The sequence below is a fragment of the Lygodium microphyllum genome, chromosome 1 (genome assembly GCF_053477565.2).
Source record: "Lygodium microphyllum isolate KBCC chromosome 1, Lygodium_microphyllum_v1.1.10, whole genome shotgun sequence".
Taxonomy (NCBI): Eukaryota; Viridiplantae; Streptophyta; class Polypodiopsida; order Schizaeales; family Lygodiaceae; genus Lygodium; species Lygodium microphyllum.
In genome coordinates this window covers 120,452,138-120,477,962 of record NC_141135.1, presented here as the reverse complement: position 1 = coordinate 120,477,962, position 25,825 = coordinate 120,452,138, and the positions used below count along the sequence as shown (strand labels likewise).

Here is a 25,825-nt window from a genome sequence, read left to right as displayed (position 1 = left end):
AAATCATGTGTACAAGCCTCTCAAGGCAACCTGGGAGGATGGGGGTAAGAAGCCATGGGGGGAGTATCGCCATTTGGGATTGCCTGCTTGCATCATGAACACGTCCTGGCCGCCCCAAGTGTGCATGAAATGAAAACGGAGCTCCTGACGAGCTCGAGACTTGCCCTGCACTTGGTCCCATCGGCCGTCGACGGAATGGATGATGGAGGTCCACAGCTCTGCCAAAATCGCATGTACTGAAAGTCTCTCCCCGCCAAAAACCTCTTGATACCGTGCCTTCCAAATGTGCCATCTAGTAACACTCCCTACGATCTCCCATATCTCAAAGCCGTCTGCTGTGGGCTTCAGTACCTGGCGGATGGGTAGAGCCTCCAAACCGACCATTGCACAAGACCCATCCTCAATGATGAAGATTGTGTCTTGCATGCCGGCCTCATACAAAAGGTGATGGCCCTGGCTGACTGCTTGCCAACAGAAAGCTCCCCACGAGATACATCCGAAGCTGATTGTATACGGTGGAGAATGCGGCATGCTCCTCTCCACACGAGTTGTGCTAGCTCACAGGACCAAAGGAAGTGCTTTGGAGTTTCGAGAACCTACTATGTGCAACATTTACAACCTCCATCCTTCTACATCTGGGCTAAGCAACTCTCCACCGCTAGGCCTCTATGTGCCAACAGCCATAAGAAGTATGAAACCCTCCCCAGCCTCCAGTTGTCCCATAGGCGGCGCCAGAAGGTCTGCCGGAAAGCATCTGTGATGCTATGCTCCACCTAGTACCTGCTACGTAAAGGCGCCCAGTCCATGTCCTCTTGCATCAGTACGTGTCTGCCAATCTTGGTTGTGTGCTCCAGGAACCTCAGTGGCTTCATGGGGACCATAGTGGCCGGCCATGGCCACTCTCCAGGGTCCCACTCCAACTCATCAAGTGGCTTGCCCTTCCAAATCCAGAGGCACCACTCTCGGAGCTCCTCCCAAAACACATAAGGGTCCAAACGCCATGTCTTCCCCTAAAGGCCAACCACTTGAATCCTCCTCCACAAAAGGACGCATGACCCCTCATCCTACTGTTCTCTATCAAGGACTAGACACCCCCTCTCCTGCACAGTGAAGAAAGTCCCATGTGCAAAGCAAGAAAGCAGCCTTAAATTCATCATCAATCATGAACTTCAAGACAACCAGCTGGCTGAAAATGGAGTTAAACTCACTCAAATGAGTAGACATTGTTGTACCCTCTTTTATACACAAATCCATAAGCTTTTTTAGCCAATACACTTTGCTTGCAGCACTCTTTTGTGCATAAAGTTCTTCCAATCTAGTCCATATAGCATATGCAGAATCCAAACCTTCAATGTTGAAGAGCAAGGCATCAAAAATCGATAGCTCTATGGTTGAGCGTGCAAGCTCATTTAACTCATCCCAATCGTCCTAATCCAAGTCCGTGGACTTTGCCCCTTTCGTTTTGATCGGCTTTGCATGCTTCTTTTGTAACAGGATATTGTAGCACTGCTTTTGCCAAACTGCAAAATTGTGTGCGCCTTCAAGCTTCTTTATGTGCATCAGATTACTACTGTCATGGCTGCCAGCCATGATTTTAAGCCCAAATGTGACCAAAAACCCAGCAAATGCAGGCCCAAACTGTCACCCAAGCGACCAAGGTACAAACAAGTACCAATCAGCAATAAATGACCACGCAGAAGCACAGATTTCAAATCTGTAATTAAATTTTCAGAAGCATCCAATTATGTGCTATAGCATTATCCAACTGATTACAGCTATTCCAAGGGCATATGCATTACATTACATGAGAAATCCCAAAATTTCACCTGCAATTTTTGTTGTACATGTACCCACGAGCATAAAATTTAACACAAACAGGCAAAAGCCCCAAAATTTTGTGCTCAAAGCATCAAACACACATCTGCATTTCCTCTATCATGCATAGGACAGGCCAATGTTGATGTCCAAATTGCGCGAAATTCAACCTGCATGTACATAAAATGACCAAGTGCTAAACAAATTTTGCCCAAACTGCAAAAGCGCCAAATTGCACGGGGTCCAATGTGCATCAATATCGAGAAATTGGATAAATTTCAGCCCAATTTGCGCATGTACATTAAAAGCCCCAAATGTTGGGGACAAAATGTCACAAATTCCTACAATTTCTGCGATAGATTGTCCAGTTCTGCATTAAAGTCCCCACGTCCGGGAAAAGCCCCAATTTTTCCAGGCCAAATTTGCACAAATCTGGAAACTGTGCTTCCACGCGTGAATGCCGTCAAAGAAAAGGGGGTAAAAGAAAAGATTTGGGGAAATTTTTTTATTTTAAAGAAAAAACACCTGACGTGAGGTTCGTTGACCCGCCGGCTTCTCGCATGGCATGTCTGCCGACAACCTCGCCATCACCGTCCGAAGCCGCGTCAACTGCTGCCTGGTTCCCCCCACGTGCACCTGCTAGGCCCATCGCGAATAGCGCCGGTCGTCAACCTGTTTGGTCTTGGTGGCTCCCTGCACGCAACCGCTGTACCTGCCAGCCTGGCAGCGCGTCAGCTGCCTAACCCGTCTATCGACTTGTCCCACGCCCTGCGACACCTGCAACTCCTGTAACTCCTGTCGAACCTAGCTAAGACACTTCCTGCTCGCTTGTGACACCTGCAACTTCCTCCTCGCCTACCTCACGCTTGACGTCTCGAGAAGCGTGCAGAACCTGATGGCTCTGATACTAGTTTATAGGGACCGGTTAGGCACGGAATTCGAGACAGATTGTCCTACGCGCAGTGAGAGATAGAGAGAGTGAGAGAGAGCAAAGTAGACAGTGAACACGTTTTCAGGTACAATGATGAGTGTATCTTTAGGTTTTTAGATAGATATATATGTGTAAGTACAACTGCTAAGGGTGCGTTCACACCCAAGCACTTTTAAAGGCACGAGGCCTTTATTCACAACAGGTTTAAGGTGTAGATAGGGGGGACAAACACATCAACGCTCTCCTTTAGGATGATAGCATGGAGACGCCCATAATACACATCTCTTTTTTTTTTCATAATGAATGTTATATTTATATAGTACTAAACGATAGAAAAGACGCAAGGAAATTGCCATATGCCAGGGAAGTTCCATCGCTTCCAGGGTTTGGCCACTATACGGGAGCCCATGACCTCTAACCGTTTTAAGCATTTTCGTGTAGGACATCTTGGCTAGGACTCTCTTTATGAGCTGTCACATCAAGGGATGGTTGAGGGCCTTTCACTCCTCAAATTATCTCGAGAGGTCTGTAAAGCATGTTAGCTAGGTAAGCAACATCATACACCCATTTACTCATGTTGCTGACCCCCTTAAGCTTCTTCATGTAGATCTTTGTGGTCCCACATCCACTGCCACCTTAAATGATGCACTATACTTCTTTTTGATAGAGGATGATTTCTCTAGATACATGTGTGTGTATTTCCTCAAGCACAAGTCCAATGCCTTTACTTCTTTTAGTGTTTGGGTGCTGCTGGTGCATAACCAAACTGGTCATCGTGTGGATACTATGAGGAGTGATTCTGATGGCAAGTTTACCTCCCACGAGTTTTTTGAGTTTCTATAGGAGTAGGGCATTTCACGCCAGCTCACCTCTACCAACTCCCCTACACAGAATGAAGTTGTAGAGCGTAGGAACCCAACTGTCCTCAAGGTGGCATGCTCTATACTGTTTGCAGTATAGCTCTCCAAGCGCCTCGGGGTCGAGATTGTTAACACTTCAATGCACATCCTCAACCTATGCCCCACAGCGACGGTCTCTAAAAATACTCCGTATGAGACATTCTTTGGCTCTCAGCCTATTATTTCTCACTTTACAGGTGTAGGAAAATAAGTCTAGTTAATTTATACTAAGCCAGATCTTGTATTCTCAGTTAATTTGCTTAGTCAGTATTTTAAGGCACCTAGAATGTCTCATTGGGTTGCTTGTTTTCGTGTGTTAAGATATTTAAGGTGTACCTATAATTTTGGACTAACTTATGGTCATGGTTTATGTTTTTGCAGGGATATATTGATTTTGACTGGGCGGGAGATCCTGACACTTGGTGTTCTCATGGATGCTACCTCTACACCTTAGACACGGCACCTATCTCTTGAGCTAGTTGTAAGCAAGAGACAATTGTGGCTTCCATGGCTGAGGCAAAGTATCGAGCTCTTTTCAATGGCACTATGGTGGCCATCTATCTAAGGAACTTGTTGGCTGCACTTCAGTTTCCTTCTAGTCACCTAAAGTTGTCTACTACGACACCTAGAGCGCCCTTGCCCTTGCTGCAGCCAATCCTATTATCTCTCCTCGCACACGGCAGGTGGCGGTTCATTACCATTTCATCAAAGAGTAATTTGAACTAGGCACCATTCACTTAAAGTTTGTGCCATCAAGCGACAACTTTGCAAATATTTTGACTAAGGTGGCTAACCGGCCAATTCTCTAGTATCTTCTACCACAGATCGGCTTGGGCACACCCTCTATTTCTTCAAATTGATGAGGAAAGGATACTGCCCTTTTACTTCTTCTTCCAGTTTGAGAGAGGGGGTTTCCTTCTCTTGATAGTGACAGTGATGATGTTTACATCTTTTTGCTTTCAAATATTTATTTCTTATGTATTGTATACTATGGACATTTGTAACTTTATCTGCGTTGTTAAAATGACATGATTGTGAAACGGCACTTGGGCAAGTGAACAATTCCCCTATCAGGGCATTGTCCAGGTGGCACCATTGCATCGCATTCTACATGAGTATGTATCTGCATCCTCCTTTGCATTATCCCATGCATTGGTATTCTGTTCATGTAAACATGCATTTATGTGCATGTATCCCCTTTCGATCACCCTTGGAGTGGTCAACTCTGGCTCCGCCATAATCGTGGCATTGCACATGGCAATCTCCAAAGGCGTTACTTTTCCTATGCTTGCATGCTAGCTTTATTTGTCTTACTTGCTTTTCCGTTTTACCTCTCTCATATATTCTCCATATGATTGGCACACACATACACACTCCGAAATCCCTAGGTACTATCCTAGTAGTGTGTGCGATTGTGTTGCTTATTGTATGAAGGTAATGGGGCTATGCATCTCCATCCTTCAAAGCACAATGACTCAATAGGACGAAAACTCATTTCCAACCATCACTAAATGCTAAATATTTTTAATTTTAAAGAAAAAAAAATCAAAAAGTCCATTGCTGATTCGATTTATCTTTGCAAGACTTGGTGGGCCTCTAGGCAGCCGACGACCATCCTTGGTTCAATACCCTGGCCTCTCTGGCGTGATCATAGGCGTTTCCTTGGTAAGATAACCCTCGCCTTTGTAGTCTTCGTAGATCACTAGGCATTCCACATGCACCCTTTGCCCGATGCCCTAGTGTGGCTGCCTTGGGATGGAACACCTTGGGATAAAAGAATATATATATTAAGGGTTTATTTCTCATGGCTCTATTTTGGGCCTGAGAGGGGATGTTGAGCTAAAAATGCATTAGCTTGACTTAAATAGCCCCAAACACGCTTACTCAATGAAGAAAACCTCTTGTTTTAAAAAGAAACACGATCCTAGAGAGTTACTGTGTCACACATATAAAACCCTAATTTAGGTGCCCCAATGTAACCAACCTTCCTCGCTTGGATGGGTGGTAAATCCCTAATTGCAACTTAATTACAGCAACAAACAAATAATGCAAATCTAAAAATACGAATTTACCTATTGATCTTGGACAATGCACATCCGATTGGCCCCAAAATTGGTGAAAGTTCGGTATTTCTTTAGCTTTATTGAAGAAGAGGCTGATTTACAATGGAATTCTCCCAATCCCTTTCGGTAAACCAACTCCCCTTACTATTCAAAATCATCAGCAAGTCTTTAATCTAATTTGCCCCTTGATTCGGGCAATCAATTGGCCTTCATCCGCTTTGATGAAGATGGAAAATACTCTAAATTCAATTAATTATTGGTCCCTCCACTTGCATAGGCTAAAAACAACTTCAGCCTTGTTAAATCGAAGTCATAGAGCTTCCAATTTCTGGCACACTTCCCGAGGCTGCTGCTAAACCCTAATTTCTACTGTAAATTCGGGTTTACAGCAGAGAAATTTGCAATTTCTTAGCCTCCAAGGATCTAAATGCTAAGATCTTCAGAGCAAGGCTGTGAAAAGGCTCGGAGATGAAAGGGAAAATTGTAGAGAGAGGAAATTCAGAGTTTTGTCACGAAGAATAACTAAAAATCAATCAAATGCAGCTGCTGCCCTATCACAACAGCTTCTAGATGCAAAGAACTAAAGAAAATCAATCAGTTATTGTTGCTGCCATATCTCAACAGCCTGTAGATGCTCTCTCCTACTGTTGATTGGTCTTGTCCTGCCCTTGGCAGCCTCTGAAGGTCCTCCAATGGCTACAAATCAGACCAGTTGTCTCCCCTCCCTCTCTTGCAAGCTGAATTTATAAAAATGCCTCTCTCGAACCTCTAAAGACGTTTTTCAGTCTTACCTAGGCATTTTTGATAAGTGGCAGCCTTCCCAAATGGTTTTTCCAACTTTTTCCATAATTAAATATTAATTTTTAACCTTTCAATACTGAAAATTAATCTAATAATTATTTCGATGCCTTGAAAAATAATCTAATTGGCCAATAATTAAATTGGCTAGACAACTTCCATTCCCGAGTGTCTCTGCGCCATCTTCGACCATCATATTGGCATTAGCTACCATTAAACGCCACTTCTCTAGTATCACCAAATGACACTTATGGCCAAATGGATAACCTAGACCAACAACTTGCACCAGATGCCACCAAGTACCTGTGTGGCATAACTTATAGCAACTTTTGCCTTTGACATCCCGTGATTTCTTCGGATCCCGGCTTGTAAATTTACTTTAACCCCAGTTGCACCTCACATGTGCAACATTTACTTAATCATGTGATTAAAAATTAATCCACATGTTAAGTGAGGTTTTAAAAATAGGTTTCAAAAATGCATATCCTCATGCAGTCCTCCCCCTTGAAATCCTTGCAATTGTCCTTGATTGCACTGCCACATACATCAAAAGTAAAGTACTATACTGGAATTTCCATAGGGCATCATAGTCAACACAACATTGCGCACTGTTGTTCAACCATGCCTATACCCAACAAATGCTAAAAATTACCAGCCAACATAACATTGCATAAGACTCACAAAGAATCTCAAAAACATTGCCAGATTATCATGTGACATTTCCGTTTCTCATGAGCTCAACTCATCTGGCAAAACCAACCCATAGCATAGTATAACAAAACATAAACCATGGCTAAAACGTCAATGGCATCATAACATATGTTGTTGTCCATGGAACTACATGTAAACCATTGAAAACTGAGCATAATCTGATCATAAACTGATGACCTGCTGATCTGAGAATTGATCAAAAACTACTGCAAATGTGACCTCAAACTGATCACAAACTCATTGCAAAAACTGACCAGCAATCAGTGCAAAAAGTGATGCACAACTGATCCAAAAAAGCGACCATAAACAATTCTCAAGCTCACCAAAAACTGAGCTGAAGCTTATCAAAATTTTTGTCTCAAAATAGAGGCAAAATTCATGCTAAATTGATCATAAGCTGATGCAAAAGTATAGTTCCAGTGCCCGGGTGAAACTCATACTCATCTACATATCTCACAGTGACTAGTACACTAAGTAGTGATCTCAGGGCAAACATACTGTCGGCGCAGTATCTTGGATGCATGCAGTATACTTCCGAGATCCCCCCTAATGGTTTTTCCATCATTTTTCATAATTAAATATTAATTTTCAGTCTTTAAATACTGAAAATTAATCTAATAATTATTTCCGTGGCCTGAAAAATAATATGACTGGCCAATAATTAAATTGGCTAGGCAACATCCATTCCCGACTGTCTCTCCGCTATCTTTGACCATCAGATTAGTGTTAGGCACCAATAAACGCCACTTCTCTAGTGTCACCAACTAACACTTATGGCCAAATGAATAACCTATGCCAACAACTGGCACGAGATCCCACCAAGTACCTGTGCCAATAAGAGTTTGTTTTTCTGGAGTTCCAAAACGATTAACCGAGACGTCGTTAAAACAAAGAACCGTTTTCGTTTTGCAAAGCATAACTTATAGCAACTTTTGCCTTTGACATCTCGTGATTTCTTCGAGTCCTGGGCTCGTAAATTTACTTTGATCCCAGTTGCACCTCACATGTGCTATATTTACTTAATCATGTGATTAAAAATTAATCCACATGTTAAGTGAGGTTTCAAAAATACATGTCCTCATGACACCCAAACTTTCTATAAATATGCATGCAGCCCACCACTCTTTCTCAATCTCATTTTTGCAGGTTTCAAGAGCCATTACTCTACTGCCCACACCCCATTTGTGCAGGATATCACGATTAGAGCTTCCACTAGCCACTTGCTTCCATCCGGCGCGCCTGACTCCAGCCTTCTTTGTGTGTTTACTACTGTTGCCAAGTCCTAGGAGCTATCACCTACAGTTGGGTGCAATCACCCCGGGTTGGCAATTGTCACCATCATTATCTCTCTCCTCCAAATCTTGCATTTTGGTTTTTTGGCTGCCGCCCTGACTTTCTCTCACCATTGTTTGTTGTGTTTGCACCTAGCAACTGTTGTGCAAATTTTCTCTCTCCTTAGGTATCTACCTTTCTAGTGTCTCTCTCTCTTGCACTACTGTCTTCATCAGCTCCAATCTTCTTTGGCTGTGTTTATTGGTGTTGGACACTCGGAGGTTTGCCTTTTCTGAAATTCAGGATCTATTCCAAGTACGACACTCTAAAGCTAATAACCTCTACCTTGATCCCAAAGATACGAGAATTCGGGATTCACTATTCAATGCATAGTGTGTTTGTTGCATGAGCATTGTATATTCATTATTCACTCACTTTATTATTCATTGTGTTCACTGTCTCTGAGTTACCCTAACCCTAACTGTGTTCTAAGTTTATCAGAATGTGCTTTGTCATACAATTGGTTTCATGCTTTTTGCGTTTAGAGCATTTCTTCACACTCCCTGCACACACAACTTACCAAATTAGATGTCACAATGGAGCAAGTGTATATGCAACCAGCCAACTAGGAACCCTTGTGAAAATTTGGAATGGGCCTTTTTGATCAGTCAATGTACACTTTCACCCCACCATACTAGTTAACCTTATTTGAGAGTCACATTTCCTCTACCTATGTCATTACCTCAAGATCTTCCTTGCCAATTACATATTATAGCAATCGAAGAGATTGCAAGTGCTACCTACTCAAATAAAAGGAAGCCTTAATGAAACAGAAAGAGGCACATTTTATAGCAAGAATATAATCCCAGCAGCCACATTCTAGGAAAAAGCAATTCCTGATCATATTAATGAAAGAAATTGTAACCTTGAGGAAGTAGGATGTTCTGTGACTAATATTATTTTTAACAGCAATGCAAGAAAAAGATAGAGTTGGGTTATTTGAAAACATGTAAGAGCACATTAAAGCAAGATGATGTATACTAACCCAGAACCACTTGGTTGGGAAGGATCCCCCCCAGTTTTTTTCTGAATAAGATGGTGCATCCTCAAATTCAAACTTGTGATTTCCCCATTCAATCCAACCTGATTCAACCATCACCATAGTTTCAGAATAAGCCACGCAGACACTAAAAGCTTTGTACAAACTTCCTAGTTGTACACACTTGTTAGTCTGAGATTCTCCTTTTATATCCCTTTACAATGACATCTTGTATAATTAACCTTGTGACAATAAGCAGACAATAAATTGGAAAAGTTGAGCTCAGAAACCATTGCCTGTAGAAAGCCCTCCAGCCATGCATATTTGCCAATGTGGCTCAAACACTGGAAGTGCAGCCAACCAGCCTGCTGTTGCCTTTTGATTTGCTCTTGTATCTCCCCAGCCATAAACAGGACGAGTAGAGTACTCCCACTTGCAAGTTTCCAGAGTCTTCACATCAGGTGACCTGTACAAGAACCATCCATGCATATGCACAGTTCAGGATAAACCCTCACTTGGAAGTATATCTCAGATGTCTCAGAATAAGGAAATATGCTATAAAGAAGCACATTTACTCTCTTGATTTCGCATTAAATATTTGACTGTAAACCATAGCCCTATCATAAATCAAATTTAGAACTAGTAAGCATGCATTAAGGGTAGTGATGGCATATAGCATGGAAGTGCAACATAAACAGATGCTATTATTTATCCTTCTGTTTGCATATATGGAGAGCATGCCTTCTCACTGACAGATTAAAACAATCAAGTCTACTCAAGTGCAAGGTGTCAGTTGATCTTCCTCTCCTGCTCTCCAAATATCTCCTGCCCTCTTGCAAACATAGACAAGAGGGTTAGCCAGTTAGACTATAAGGATTCTGCATGTTCACTTTACTAATAGGCTGAACAGAAATGATACAAGCAAACATTCAAGAAAACTACTTTTAATAACCAATGACATTGGCAAAAACCCATTGAGGAGAATTGCTTTTAATATACAATGGATGCACTTGTCTAGCCAAAAGGAGAAACAATAGAATTCATTAAGGTGGCAATATATGTCCTAAGGTATGTGGAGCTAAACTCCTCTTGCACTAGTGCCACACCATGAGATGCATCCTTGTCTAATGAGGAGATTATGAGAGCCTTTGTGGCAGCACTAGGAAGAGTGCCCCAAGAGGACAGTTTAGTCTAGACCATCTTTCAAGCTTATTGAGAGATTATCAAAAGGAGCCCTTGTGAACATCCCAACCTGCACACAAGACTCAACACAACTTATATCCACAAACATATAGGGAATGGACAATCCCAATCGTAGAGCCAAACAAGCTCAACCCCAAACCTGGGGGCTAGTAGCACATTGGGTCACAACCATGTCCCAATAGCTAGCATCCCATATAACCAGCCCACACCAACCCATTGTGCAAACATATTGGCCTATGGGCCAAAAGTCTCACACTTGTGATCACACAATAATGTGTGCGCAATAGGGCCTTGATTCATCTAAATAGAAGTCAATTGCCCTAACCCTAAAGGTTACTTGGTGCATTTGCACTAAATCACTTCAAGACCACTATCAACCAATGCTACCAGTGCCCATCTACGTGTCCAAGGATGTAACATTCTTCGCCCTCATGAACGATTGCTGTCCTCAGCAATATCCTCACAAATGAAGTAGAGAAAATGCCTCTTCAATGAATGTACCGAGGTCCAACCTCCCAATTAGCCTCCATCTCCAAGTGGTTCTTCCACTTGACCAAATACGCTAAAGAAACAATCTAGCGCGATCATTTAGTCCTTTGATCAAGAACCAATTTGTTCAAGTGGAAGATAACAAGCAATATCCTCGAGTTGTGGGCCTTCCTCAAATAGCTATCAATTCACCTTGCCCCAATCGCTCTTTTAAATGACTCGTGTGAAACACCAAGTGAACTTGGATTTCCGGAGCTATTCATATTCTTGATAATCAAGAAAGAACCATAATGCCTTTAAGATAACTTACAACACTTACTTATAGTTATTGAATCAAAGTCCTTTGAAACTTTAAGGTAAACCCACATGTCCCGAGTGTGATTTTGATTAGGTTAACATGAAGCACAATCTTGGACCATTTTAATGTTTTTCCTTACAACCCCAAGCATCTCCTACATATAATGCAAAAAGTCATCATGGACTGCATTTTTTACCCCCATGAGCTCAATGGCAATCAATGATTTCCGATCATAACTATACATCAACATAAGCAAACTATACCTAGTAGCCAAATGCTTAGCATTGTTATAAGCAAGCTCAATCCAAGGAAGATATCCCAATTGAATTGTCTACAGGAGACATACGACTCAATCTATCCATCAATTTCAAGATGTTCCGAGAATGACATGGACAATCGGATCTCCAACTTCTAGAAGATTGTTTGTCAGACATGGTCAATGAACTTAGGATCATGGTCGCTAACTATTTCTTCAAGTAAACCATTAAGTCTATACAAATGCTCAACAAAGAGACTATTCAATTGGTGCCGTTTAATGGTCATCTTTGTCGGGATGAATCATACCATTGTTCTCAATTCATCGACTATAACCCGACTGTCGAATCACCTTGATTCATATGGGATAATTGTACTACAAAATCCATAGAAATGCCACTACACTTCTTATCGAGAATAGTAAAGAATGTAACATCCTTGCTTGTTTGTGCTATTCAACTTTATTAAGCAGACACTATGGACATGCAGTGAGTTTTTGCATATTGATAAATTTAAGTTTTTAAAGTAAAAGTCTTTAAATCTTATTGACTAGGATATCAATGTTCATCTTCCCTTGATGATGTCACATTCCTGTTCTTGTTTCCGTTTCAGTCCCATTGAAAATTCCCGTTTCCGTTTTCGCTTCCGTTCCCATTCCAAAATCTCCCTCAACTATGCATGTGTATGAGCTAGCCATTCCTGCCCCCCAAAGGGGGACACTCACTAAAGAATATTTGGGGATATTTTTTGAAAATAGCAAAGCTCAAATACATTAAATACAAGGAAAGATAACCATCACCTTTTTTGTCCTGGTAGGCTCTTGGGCAGCTGATGTGCACCCATTGACCAAATTTCTCATTGCCTCTATGGTCTTCATTGGCCTTTGGGCAGCAAACATGCACCCCTCATTCAACACGCTGGCTGGTTTGAAGTGGAAACTCTTGAATGAGCTATGCTTTGGAATCTCTCTTGGCTAAAGTTTTGGGCTGAGAGGGGGTTATTAAGCAACAAAGGATCAACTAAATAATTTAATCCCCTTTCTTCAACTTATTAGATATCCCCAAAACTCAAATATTAAACGTTCTAAAAGTGTCCAATGCCCACATTTAATGTACCCAGAGTCTTTTTGGCTGACACCCAAGAGTGCATGGGCACCAACCTAAATGGTTGGTTGGCTCATATGTCTATAAATATGGACCTGTTCAGCTACTTTCTACATCACGCCACAATCATTCTTCAGTTCCTGCACATCACCCTTGCTGTCACATAGGAATAGTGATAAAAATTAGTAACAGTGTTGCATTTATGCTTGTCCAGTGATGAAGTTGATGAATACCAGCTGGAGCCTGGCATGACCCCGGACAGTTGTGTTTTGCTGATCAGCAAGGCACCCTGCTGCTTCCCAACTGCCTCCACCTTCTCGACCTGCAGGCAACCTGTCTATTGGCCACTCTTAAAGGACGCCATGGCCGTGGTGGGCACTGTTCTGGTCCCCCCAAGCCTCAGAGCCATGAATCGTAATCGTTTGTGTATGTTATGGGACACTGCTAGGAAAAGGCCTGCATGGTTAGGGCTTAATTGCTCTGGCATGCATCCTTTGCACTTTCCTTTGAAATGGGGTAACTTTGCAAGGCATTGCTTTTCGTGTGGTTGGGGCATTTTATGGCCGAATGCCCAGAGAAGCAACCGACTTCGGATGCTGAGCATGTTGTGCTACCCATGGAAGATATGGTGCTTCATGCTCCGTCGCAAGATGCAACCCAGCCACCTAAAGTTTTGGATAAAGGTAAACAACAAGTTTCGAGCTTGGATTCCCATGGCAATGACTGGGTAGATGTACGTCCAAAAAAAGGTAACAGGTTTGATGCTGCCATGGCGCATACTGTGCCTACTGCCTCACAAGATTCAAGTTTCGAGCTTGGATTCCCATGGCAATGACTGGGTAGATGTACGTCCAAAAAAAGGTAACAGGTTTGATGCTGCCATGGCGCATACTGTGCCTACTGCCTCACAAGATTCCATGCGCACTTATATGCGCAGGAAAGAAATGTTGTCTTCAAAGCACACTACTCCTGCTATGGTTTCCTCTGCTCCCCGTCAGCAGCCTACTAGGAAAGTGTATACAGATGGTCCAAAGGGTCCTCTTGCTAAGCTGGCTTTTGATACCACGGGTAATGCGATTACCCCATGGGATCGTCGCTATCCCCGTTCCATCCACAAGACAGCAGATATGTCGTCTACCTCGAAATCTGGCCGTCAAAACTCTTTTGCCGTGTTGGCTGATTTTTTGGATGAGGGAGTCCTAGACATTCTAGCAGAAAAGGTCAAATCGAGTGAAGCTGTGCCTCAAGCCTGATTTTCTTTTTGAATACACATGAAGATAGCCACGTGGAATGTGCGAGGCATTTGTTCTCGCCATAAGCAATATGCCATGTGGACTGCATTGCATGAGAATCAATGGGATGTCTTGTGTGCTGTTGAGTACAAGAGTCACGGTGAAGCAGGAAAAGTTGTGGATTGCCATGGGTTTCGTTTGTTCTATGCTGGGATACATGCCATGCATTATTCTAGTGTGCTTATGATTGTACATGAAAAATATCAGCCTGTTCTCATTCAAAATGATGTACATGGCCGCTTTCTGGTGATTGAAGTTTTATTTGAAGGAGAGATCTTATGGTTACTTGGCCTCTATGCTCCAAATGATCCTTTATCTCGCCGGGATCTTTGGCATACTTTGCAGACCTCCTTGTCACTTCACAGATGGGGTTTTTTGATGGGGGATTTTAATATGTATGTTGATTCTTCACAGTCCACATCAGAGCATTCAGTAATGGACGCTCCGGAAAGTCGTGTGTGGCAGGCGTTGGCTCTTGCCGTTCTTAAGCAAGATCTCTAGTCTTGGCTATATACATCCTTCTTCTACAGGGTTTACTTTCCATTCTGCGCAATATGCAACCACATGGTCGCGGTTGGACCGCATATACATCATGCAAAATGATGATTTTCTTCCTGAGATGCTCGAAATGAAAGTGTTGCAGCAATATGCCTTGTCGGATCATTTCTCTCTATAGCTTGAGATGCTTGCGCAACCCGTTGCAACGTTTCAGCAATTTCTGGAGACTCCCTTTGCGTTTCAACTCGTCTTATTTGAAGCATTCAATCTTTCAAGGCTATATGCAACAATTGATTGATAGATTCTTATTGGACTTCTCCTCTTAGGGCACTGCTTCGTTTGAACGATTGCTCTCTAATGTGCAGCAGGTTGTTTGGCAGTATGGGATCCATCATGCCTCTCTGTCGGCAGCGTCGACAAGCAGCGGAGGACCTATTGGCTTTGGTTCGTTCTCTGCTGGTGGACACTCCAGATGATGTATTTCTGCTCTCACTGGCAATGCGCATGGTGCATCTTATTAAAGAGTTTCAAATGAAATCTTATCAGCAGGCCAAATTGCAACATCTGACGGAGAATTTGCAAGACAGTGCTTGTAAGACTCATAAGTTCTTCGTGCTCTCCATGCCTCTCCTACTCGAGAGAATATGACTAGACTCTAGGATGCAGAACGTCAAATGGTCATTGATCCGCAGACTATTGTGAATGTGTAGGAATTATTTTCTTGACCTTCTTGATTCCACGTCTCCACCTTCAGCCCAAATTACTCATGCCCGTTCAGTTTTCTATGATCTGGTCCGCAATCAGGTTCCGCAGGATATGCAAGCTACTTTGGAGACAGATATTTGTGAGGCCAAGATTATGGATGTTTTGTTACACTTGCCCAAGGATAAAAGTCCGGGCTGGGATGGTCTCACCAATGAGTTCTTTGAGGTTTTTGCTACCCAACTGGTAAAACCATTCACGGCTTTGTTTCAGCAGGTGTGGGAAACGCGGCTTATACCTTCCTCATGGAAAGAAGGACTTATTAAACTGCTTCCAAAATTTCCTTTGCCGTCTATGTTGAATCAATGGCGCCAAATTTCTTTGATGGGTTCTACGTACAAAATCTATTCCAAACTAATGGCGAATCGACTCCATAAGCATCTTCCTGCCATTGTGCATCCTCTCCAATATGGTTTCATTGAGCGCCAAAACATTCTACACAATGTATTAAATGCGCAACTGGCGATTGATCATGCAAGGCATTCTAACCAGGAGGTTGTACTGATTCAATTGGACCTGGAAAAGGCTTTTAATTATTTGGACTGGTCTTTCATTGCAGAACTTATGTCTACTATGGGCTTTGGTGCTCAGATGTCTCGTCTGATTTACACCATTAGTGCTGCGGCTTCTTCGCGAGTCATGCTAAATGGAGGCGTTACCGAGCCATTTGTCCTTGCCCGCTCTGTGCGACAGGGTTGCTCTTTGAGTCCTCTCTTCTTTGCCCTTGCGACTCATCCAGTTCTTTCGATGTTATCTCATATGGCACCCTCTACTCAGTTGGCGAGATTGTCTCTTCCTTCTGGACAGCACTTCATTAGTCAATCCTTGGCTGATGACAGCTTTATGATTCTGCGTGCAGACAAGGATAACCTTCGCAAAGCATTAGATGTTTGGGCACTCTTTGGTCAGGCTTCTGGTCTTCGCATCAATGCTTTGATATCTGCCATTCTCAGCTGCACAAAGTTGCATTTGCAGTCATTGGACTGGCAAGGATTGGTTGTTCCCCGTGGTTCCATTGTCAGGCATCTTGGGTACCCTTTGAGTATTGATGTTCCGCCAAAGCAGCTACTAGAGTGGACTTCACAAAAACTGGCAGCTAAGTTTTTGTATTGGAAGTCACAGGCTTGGCCCTTCCATGTTCGCCTCAAAGTGGCTCAGATAATTATGTTGCCAATGCTCACATATTTCTTGCCATTGCTGCCCTGGACTACTACTACATTGAATGCTCTTACTCAGTCTATTCGTTTCATGTTATGGAAGAAAGATTCATTGCATGCAGGCATTTCATGGATTTCTTGGTCGCATGCGTGCACCCCCAAACACATGGGTGGTGGGGCTATTTTAGATGCCCAAACTCATATGCTGGCACTCCATTGGTCTCTTTTTCGCGCCATATGCTCGGATCATCACCCGTGGGTCGTTATCGCCCGTTATTTTCTTGAGGATCACGGGCTTCTACATGGTAATACCCACATTCGGAGTTCTTGGTGGCATGTTCTTAATGCCAATTCTCGGTTCTCCAGTTCTTCATGATCTCTGCTTGTCCATTTGGTATATTCCTCAAGACTCGTCCTCTAGAAGGCTCAGTGGCATCCAGCGGAGGACCGCTTGGCTACTAACTCTTTTCAACTGGAATTGTTGGCAGTCTCGCGGTTACTTTCGTGGGAAGGTAAACATGAGCTTCGACCAAAATTTAACCACATGGCCCGGTTGGGCTTGACTTCAGCCGCAGATACCACCCTTGCCAGTCGCAATGTGTTGATATCGTTTCGTACAGCCAGGAGGCTTTTTTGAATCCCTCGTGGATACAAGGACTTATGGGGAGAGCTTTTGATGGTGCTCCAGAGCAGACAACCCTTTCATGCCCTTGCTTCGGATCGTCCCTGGCAGGACTGGGACCTTGCAAGCCGGCTGAATTTAGAAAAGGCTTCAGCTAACCAGGTGTATCATCTTCTGATTAAAGATCATCAATGGTTGGTTACTAAAGCTAATACTCTATGGGGATTGGGTAAATCCCGGTCATGGTGGAGGGTAACTGTGATGGAGGGCTGGTTGAACAAGACACCCTTCAAATATGAGGTCTTTCTTTGGAGGGTGATGATTGGTGGTCTTCCACTTGCTTCAGCTCTTTCCAAGCGTCGAATCTCCAACGGCAATTGCTTCTTTTGCACCACCAGCGTGGAATCGGCCCGTCATCGATTTATTTCTTGCCCCCTCGCTAAGAGAATCTGGTCATTCTTGTCAGCCGTTTGGCAAGTGGTGGTGGGTTTCTCGCTACGCCCGTGTTTGATTGGGTTTTTGTGCAGCCCAAATATCCCACACCGACACAGCCACATATGAAGATCTTGTTTCACTTTTTTAGATATTGGGGCTGTTGGCATAACTGGACCATTCGAATGCTTTTCTTTTTGATTCCGCCTCTAATGTTCAGGGGCATATTGCTAGGCTTAAAGGTCTCTTTCATTGGCAGATAGATCTTATTCGGCACTCTAACATGCTCCCTCGGGAGGACTTATGTCCCTGGCATCTGGCAATTTCCCCTGCGTCTTTGCCATGACTTTTTTGTAACTCTTTAGTCGTCTGGTTCTTGTAGAGAGACAAAGTGTTTTTACACACCCTGGCGTAGAGCCATCGTGTATCTTGTAATCATGTAAACTTGTACCTTTTTTCGTAATTAATACAATTACCTTTTACAAAAAAAAAAAAAAGAGATCACAGCAAAAATGGCACGTTTTATCCCACAAAAAAAAAACCAAAAGCCTTTAAAAAATTCAGAATACTTTAGGGTTGGTCAATTCCACCTTAACCATCACCTACAAGTAAAACAAATTAGAAATGGTCCTAATTAGGAATGACGGCAGGGAAGAGAAGCTGGAGCTTATAATTACGAACACATTCCCCATCCCAAACCATTCTGCATTATTTCAAGCTTCCATTGCCTCCATTCCATGTCAGTATGATCTTGAAGCCTCTAGTAAGTGTTTCAGGTCCTACATAATGGTCTCCAGATTTTGTATTTTTCCATTCATTTATTATGAACTTTTCAGCTTAGATACATGGTTTTTAATTCAGAGTTTCCAAATTTTCAGCACTTTCCATGCACCACTTTTAGGAAATAGTAAAGTTTGTATGATGTCAAATTGGAAAAGCGGTTGCAGTCCTTTATTCATCTCACCATAGCACTCCTCCATTTGACCTCTGAGGTTTGCCTACAAACAATACTGTGAGAGTTAGCTGTTTTCCAGTTCCTTTGCATACTCAAGTCCTTGCAAAGCTTGGAATATTAGCATCATATGCGACGAGATCACAAACAGTTGTATAGTGACTCAAGGCAGAAGTCTTTCAGCAACATAAAGCTGCAATTTTTATTTTCCTTTATCACTAGCAAGATTGCATGACAAAATAGGTGCCCCAATCCCTCTACAAAGTGCTCCTATACTCTCTTAATGGTTTAAAAGAACTAAGCAATTTTTGAGTTGTACTGATACTGAACATAGCAATTTACACAGCTTAAGAGCAAGCAAGCTTCAGTAGAAAGATGACACTTGTTGGGCAAATGTGAAACTATCATTTTTCATTTCAGAATCTCTCTAATAAGATGTTCAGTCCATCCATCGGGGAAATTTTCCCATTCATGTACTGGCTTTGACATTCGTCTTATGTCCATCCATCGAAGTGAACATGGTGATTAAGGATTCGGAAAAAAACAAAACACTTGAATCTTTGTGAGAATAGATAATAATAATGTCCGGTAGAAACTAAAACTTGAATCAGATATGGTTCCTAACAACTATGACTTGTGTTATAAAAACTAATAAAACGTATCTATAAAGTTGCAGGTCACTGGGGTGACTCCCTGTAATTCTCATAGTTTATTAAGAGGGTTACCTGCCATTATCAGACAGAAAACCTTGGTGCCAGACTGGGGTGACTTGAAATCCCTCCTCAACTGCTGATCTAAAATCCTATGCTACACAAAAATATAGAGATATGAGAAACAACAGAAAATTAGTTTTTGACTGGGAAAACACAAAGCCTATGCACTTACATTAAAAAAACATGTAATTGATGGACCACAACAAAAGCAACAGCAAATAATACAGAGGCATTACAAAACTCATATAGCGACAATGTATGTATAAACCCTTTATTTAAAATGCTAGGGTGCATGCAGCTCATCTGCAAAGTTTGCATAAATCTAGGAATCAATTAGCAGATGGCTACCAATGGTCATTGTGGATAAACAGAGTTGTATGAACTAGTAGCATAGGATCCAGTGCTCCATGCTAGATACTCTGCTGGAAGAACGAGGACTGCAGAGTCAGAATGTGAAGTATAAAAGTCATGGCAGAGTAACAGAAGAAATTGCCACATGCCAAGAGACTAAATCCTCCTGCAGGAGAAGGCCAGCATGCTGAACAAGATCCAGCTGCCAATGCAGAGCATGCTCAGCCAGCAACATCACTTTGAACCCCAGAGGCAAAATCAAAGATGAAGGCATTTTGGTGACCCAATTGTGCCAACAGGCCCCAAACCTAAGAAACTGGAGCAATACCTTCATATCTGGCTGTGCAAGAGTCAGATATTTTGTCTTGCAAAAAACCCAATCAGAGGGATGCAGCTATTAGGGAAAATTTGGACTCAAAATCGGCCTTTTAGGGGGTTTTACTCACTCTCTCCTCAAAAATGGGGCCCTGGTGAAATTTTTGGAAACAAACTCCAAATTTGTCACAGCTTGGATACTTAGAATGTACTCTTCGAGCTCTTTTCATTGACCTATACTATGCCCTGAGATTCTCCATATTTCAAAAGATTCCATGGATGTGACATCAAGGGTTCACATGAATTCGGAATCTTCTAAAATATAAAGAATCTTGCAGTGAGCTATAGATCAACAGAAAGAGCTCGAAGAGTACATACAACTTTGGGTTCGTTTGCAAAAATTTTACCATTGCCCCATTTTTTTAGGAGAGAGAGTGAGTCAAACCCCCTAAACGGCCCATTTTTGAGTCAAAATTTTTCCTACAAAAAAGTCCTACCACAGGTCTCCAAATGCCAAACAGGAGGGACCAAATCTTCCTAGCTAAAGTACAAAATAAATCTGTGGCGAGAACCTTCCACATTGGTAGGATGAAGGAAATAGTTGCTACTGGAAATACAACACCTGGAAAGGGCTGAGATAATATTCTCCAAAGGAAACATTATATTTGAATAGATTTACCTTCGGAAATCCGAGTTCACCTTGTGTTCCACATGAATCATTTGAGAGAACAATTGGGACAAGGTGCCAGCACCCCATTGGCCTTGATCACCAACCAATGACAGTCTCTAATCAAAAGATAGTAAATCATGCTAACCGAAGCAACCCCCATATTTTGCCAACCTACAAGTTTCCAATCATACCACGGATGATCCGAATCAAAGGTGGAGAAGGGCTTCCGATGCTACGGTCGTACTGATATCACATCCCATAAATTAACAACAAACTCTCTTTTTGTTTTCATAATGGATAGTTATATTAATAACGAGAAAGAAATACAAGATATCAAGATTGCAAACTGTAGGGTTCCTCTAGGCCATCATGTATGAATCAGATACAATGAATTCAGCAAATACAAAAGGATGAGAATACAAAAGGCACCCCAAGACTAGACAAATACAAATGATCAAGAGTTTTGACATGTTTTTGCTGCATGGGCTCTAGGCCTTTGCTGCCAATGTCTCCAATGCACCATCTTCAAAGAAGTCCCCCAATACTACAAAGGGATTGGATCTTCAATGTTCAATCCAAGAGGAGAGAGGTATAAAAATAACAAGTATGCTCTAATACCACACCAAAAAAGGGTGACAGTGCAAAGAGACACTAGGGTTTGCAGGGAGAAACACAGACTGTGTACCACAAGCACTGAGAGAGAAGAAAGAATTAGAAACACAAGAAGAACACCGTGATGATACACTAAATCATGCTATCAGAAGAAAAGTTGATATAGCGGAGCTGAAGCTCAAAAGATAATGCCACTATGGTATTTGAATCAAGCGGCAACACTATGGGGAATCTACATAGTGAAGGAAGCAAAACACAATCTTTCAGCTAGAACTTTATCGAAGTAATCACTAGAAGGTGAAGGACAGCTATCGAGGGAGCGAAGCACAACCCTCTGATGGTGTCAAGAATCAAGAAATGATCACTAGCTATCAAGGGAGCGAAGGACAGTCCTCGAACACCAGGAAGAGGACCAGGCTGCAAAATGCAGCACTAGAATGCCACAGTAAAACACAGCACTAGAACACCGCAGTAAAGCATAGCAATAGAACGCCATAGTAAAACGTAGCAATAGAAGGCCATAGTAAAACGCAAGAGCAGAACACCACAGGAGGGATGAATGGAAGGTGAAAGGTGGCCACAAACTACAATGTCCTCCAGTAGGGGTATGGGCAGCAATGGAGAGAAGAGAGAAGAGTGTTGGAGTGATGGAGGAAGAGGGGTGAAAAATGACTCAAGTGGGGTGTAAGAATGAATGAAGTAACTGCCTATTTATAGGCATAAGTTGTCTAGGGTGGCACACCATTGAGTGGGCACCCACAAAAAAAATGGCCAAAATGTAGACACCGGCCCTTTTTGGGACTGTCAGTGCAAAACCCTAAATGAAGTGTGTAAATTGAAGAAGTGGTTTCTCAACACCCCCTCTCAGGCCCAAAGAGGGATGATGAAAGAGGAGCGAAGAAAGAGAAGAAGAAGATTTCGAGGATCCCGTAGATCCAAAATTTCCATTCGAAAGGTAACCTTTAATAAGGAACAGTAGACGGGATGAACTATAGAACCCGACTCCACCTCGGGAGAGAAGTCACTAGCTCCGTAACTCCATGCTGGAAGGAATTTGAAGGCCTCGTCATCAGGTCACGATTAAACCTCCAATGCTAGGCAGTACCTCAAGATCCTAGGTATTTGCAGGAGAAATGACTACTCGAAGAAACCATTCCAAAAGAGTAAATGATGGGTGACGAACTTCATCATGAGTAGGTGCCCCCTTGAGGGCAGAGATACAAAGGCGCCTCTAAAGCCAAAGACAAAGTAGGAGCCTGCATGGAGGACAAAGAAAATATTTCCCTCCCTGAATCCCCTTCTACAAGAGATAGGAAATCTAAAACCTCATGGATCATGGACTCTAAATCATCAAATGGAAGTGCCGTCAGTCATGCCGAAGAAGCTATGTGGGGTGTTGAAGATGTCAAAGAACTCCTAGAGATGGCCTCTCAAACCTGAGTAGTCTAGCGTGGGAAAGGGGAGGCTCAAGTTGAGAGCCAAGGGAGGGCAATAGTTGCTCTCTCTCAATGGAGTGGACCGCAGAGTTGAAGTAATCGAAGGTGTCAAATAGTCTCACTGTCTCACAAAGAAGCGGACTACCGAGGGGACAATAGCCAACAATCATTCTCTCTCAATGGAGCAGACTATAGAACTATGGATTATCAAGGTGCCATTCCTGAAACCCTAGAACAAGTAGAAGCAACCTCCGTAGCACATTGTAGTAGTCATGAGGAGGCCATGGTACTAATCGATCCTCCTATGGCTTGAAAGGACTTGGTGCACATCAAATGCATCCTCTTGCCTTGAGCATTAAAAACTAAAAGCTAGCGCAAAATAAAATCTATGGCCTAGAAGGGACAGGTGGCATGACAACTGCCTGGGGGTAGACACATACACTCCAATGGGGTAGGGAGCAAAGGAAGACATGGCATGACAACTGCCTAGGGGTAGACACATACACTCCAGTGGGGTAGGGAGCAAAGGTCCATATTAGCAACGCATCAGTGGGACGTTTGATAATGTAGGAAGAGAATCACACGCCGGTCTATCCATCTGCATATGGAGAAGTCATAGCACCAGAGTGTCAACCTATAAAAGGGAGGGTGGGTGGGAGAGGAAGAGAAGGGTATCTCTGTCTCTTGGTGATACAGCGGAAATGAAGGGGCAAATCAATAGATCTACCGAATCCGCAACATTTCTTTTCCTTCTCTAATGTAGAGAATCTTAAGGGCTCACTCCGCACCTTTGGCTATAATACCATGTCAAAATAAAAAGTATGCTTTGATACCATGTTTTTTTTTCTTTTTGCAAATAAAGTGTGGCTAATTATATTACTTCAGAAAAAACCTGAATACAAAGAAGTGCTCATGCTCAACATACCAAGCTGGAGCTGGTGAAAGTCACAAATAAATCATATATACAAGCCTCTCAAGGCGGTCTGGGGGGGATAGGGGCAAGAAGCCAAGGAAGGGGGGTGTATCGCCATCTGGGGCGGCCTGCCTGTATCACGAAGAACAGGTCCTGGCCACCCCAAGTGCGCATGAAATGACCTCGGAGCTCCTGACGACCCCTGGACTCGCCCTACACCTGATCCCATCGGCCTCGAAGGGAGTGGATGATGGAGGTCCAGAGCTCCGCTAGGGTCGCCTATACTAAAAGTCTCTCTCCGCCGAAAGCCACCTGGCACCGCGCCTTCCAGATATGCCAACCAGTAAGACTCCCTATGATTTCCTATCCCTCATAATGGTCTACTATGGACTCCAGTACCTGGCAGATGCGTAGAGCCTCTAAACCCACCACTGCGCACAAACCTGCCTCGATCATGAATATCGTGTCCTGCATCTCGGCCTCATACAGAAGGTGACGGCCCTAGCTGACTACCTGCCAACAGAAAGCACCCCAAGAGATATATCCAAGGCTGGATGCTATGCAGTGCAAGATGCGGCATAATCCTCTCCACACGAGCTGTGCCGCCCAACACCACCAAAGGCACTACTTTGGGGTTTCCATCGACTACTGTGTGCAGCACTTACAAACTCCCTCCTACATCTGGGCAAGCCAGCTTCCCACCGCCAAGCCTCCATGTGCCACCACCCATAAAAAGTACGATACCCTCCTCGGCCTCCAACTGTCCCATAGGCAGCGCTAGAAGGTCCGCCGGAACGGCTCCATGATGTTGTGCTCCGCCCAGTGCCTGCAACGTGACGGCGCGCCAATCCATGTCCTCCTGCATCAGTACGTGTCTACCAATCCTGGTGATGTACTCCATGAACCTCGCTGGCTTCTTAGCGACCGCAGTGGCCGGCCAAAGCAACTCTCCTAGATCCCACTCCAGCTCCTCTAGTGACCTTCATTCCCAGATCCAAAGGCGCCACTCCCTGACCTCTTGCCAAAAGACCAAAGGGTCCAGCCGCCATGTCTTCCCTTGAAGGCCAACCACCCGGATCCTCTTCCATGAAAGGACAGCTAACCCCTCATCTTGTTGCCCTCTATCGAGAGCCAGACGCCCCCCCTTCTGCACTGTGAAAAAGATCCCAGGTGGAGCGCCACCCACTCTTTCTGCCACCTCTAGGGGGATGCCTGCTAGTGAAAACCTAGCGGCCCATACCTCCCAGGGCTCTATCGGCTCTTGGATCGGGAGAGCAAGCCACTCCTAAGGTATCGCTGCATCTATCTCCCTTCTCCTCAGCTCCAGTCCTCGCTAGCAACCTGATGCTTACTTCAGCACCTCCTCGTCCACCATCCTGCACACCTCCCGCCATGTCCTGATGGTACAAGCTGGGCCAGCCTCCCAACCAGCCCACTGGATGTGGGGGGCCTCGCCAATCTATGCCCCTTCCTAGTCCCTGACTTGGCGGTTCCAAATCACCAACTGACGGTCTATCTCCTCCTGGAAGCCTGGGGGACACTGGATAAAGGCCTTACAGAGGCCTTGCCACACATGGAGCAAGCTGCGTAGAAAAAGGAGGGGGGGGGGGGGGGGGGGGGGGGGGGGGGGTTGGTTTTCAGGGTTGATCTGGGCCAACGTGAAGATCCATCTCAGGGACGGCCTCCACTCACCACCAAGCCTCGATCTACAGTCTTGAAGACCCTCCTAGAATAGGATCTTCCAGGTCTGCCCTCCCGGTGTGAGGCCGCAGACAACTAGCTTGCCCAAGAGGGCCATACTCTCATACTCTGAGTCTATGATCCCAAGCCCTCCCTCTGATCGATGTCGTATAATGGTCGCCCACGCCACCTTGGCCCTGGAATCCCTGAAGCCATCTGACCCGAACCAAAGGAAATTCCGCACTAAGCGGCGAAGCTGCATTACGCAGTAGGACGAGAAGCACCAACACGAGGCGATGTACCAGGCTGTTGCTAGGAGCACCTAGTTAACTACCAAGGCTCGGCCGGCTAGTGAGAGGTGAGCCGTGCTCCAGTAGGTCAGCTTCCTTCGAATAGAATCGAGGACTGGAACAAACTACTAGGCGGGAGTGATGTCGAGTCCCACCTGGAACCCTAGGTACCAATCGGTCTATCCTTTGCTCACCCATCTAAATCCCAGGTAGACGCCCCACTCCGTGCTAGAGTTCGGGTCTGTGAGGAAACC

At 43.8% G+C, this 25,825-nt stretch overlaps 1 protein-coding gene across 1 annotated transcript in view; it reads right to left on the bottom strand.

Moving 5' to 3' along the window:
* The window catches only part of VTE1 (tocopherol cyclase, chloroplast / vitamin E deficient 1 (VTE1) / sucrose export defective 1 (SXD1)), a 188,773-nt gene that overhangs the window by 61,160 nt on the left and 101,788 nt on the right, over positions 1-25,825 (bottom strand). Inside the window, exons 4-6 of the mRNA XM_087680911.1 lie at positions 19,317-19,393; positions 9,825-9,994; positions 9,535-9,632 (exon numbers count right to left, since the gene is read on the bottom strand). Of these exons, the coding sequence (XP_087537037.1) occupies positions 9,535-9,632; positions 9,825-9,994; positions 19,317-19,393 (345 nt within the window). The remainder of the gene's footprint in view (positions 1-9,534; positions 9,633-9,824; positions 9,995-19,316; positions 19,394-25,825) is intronic.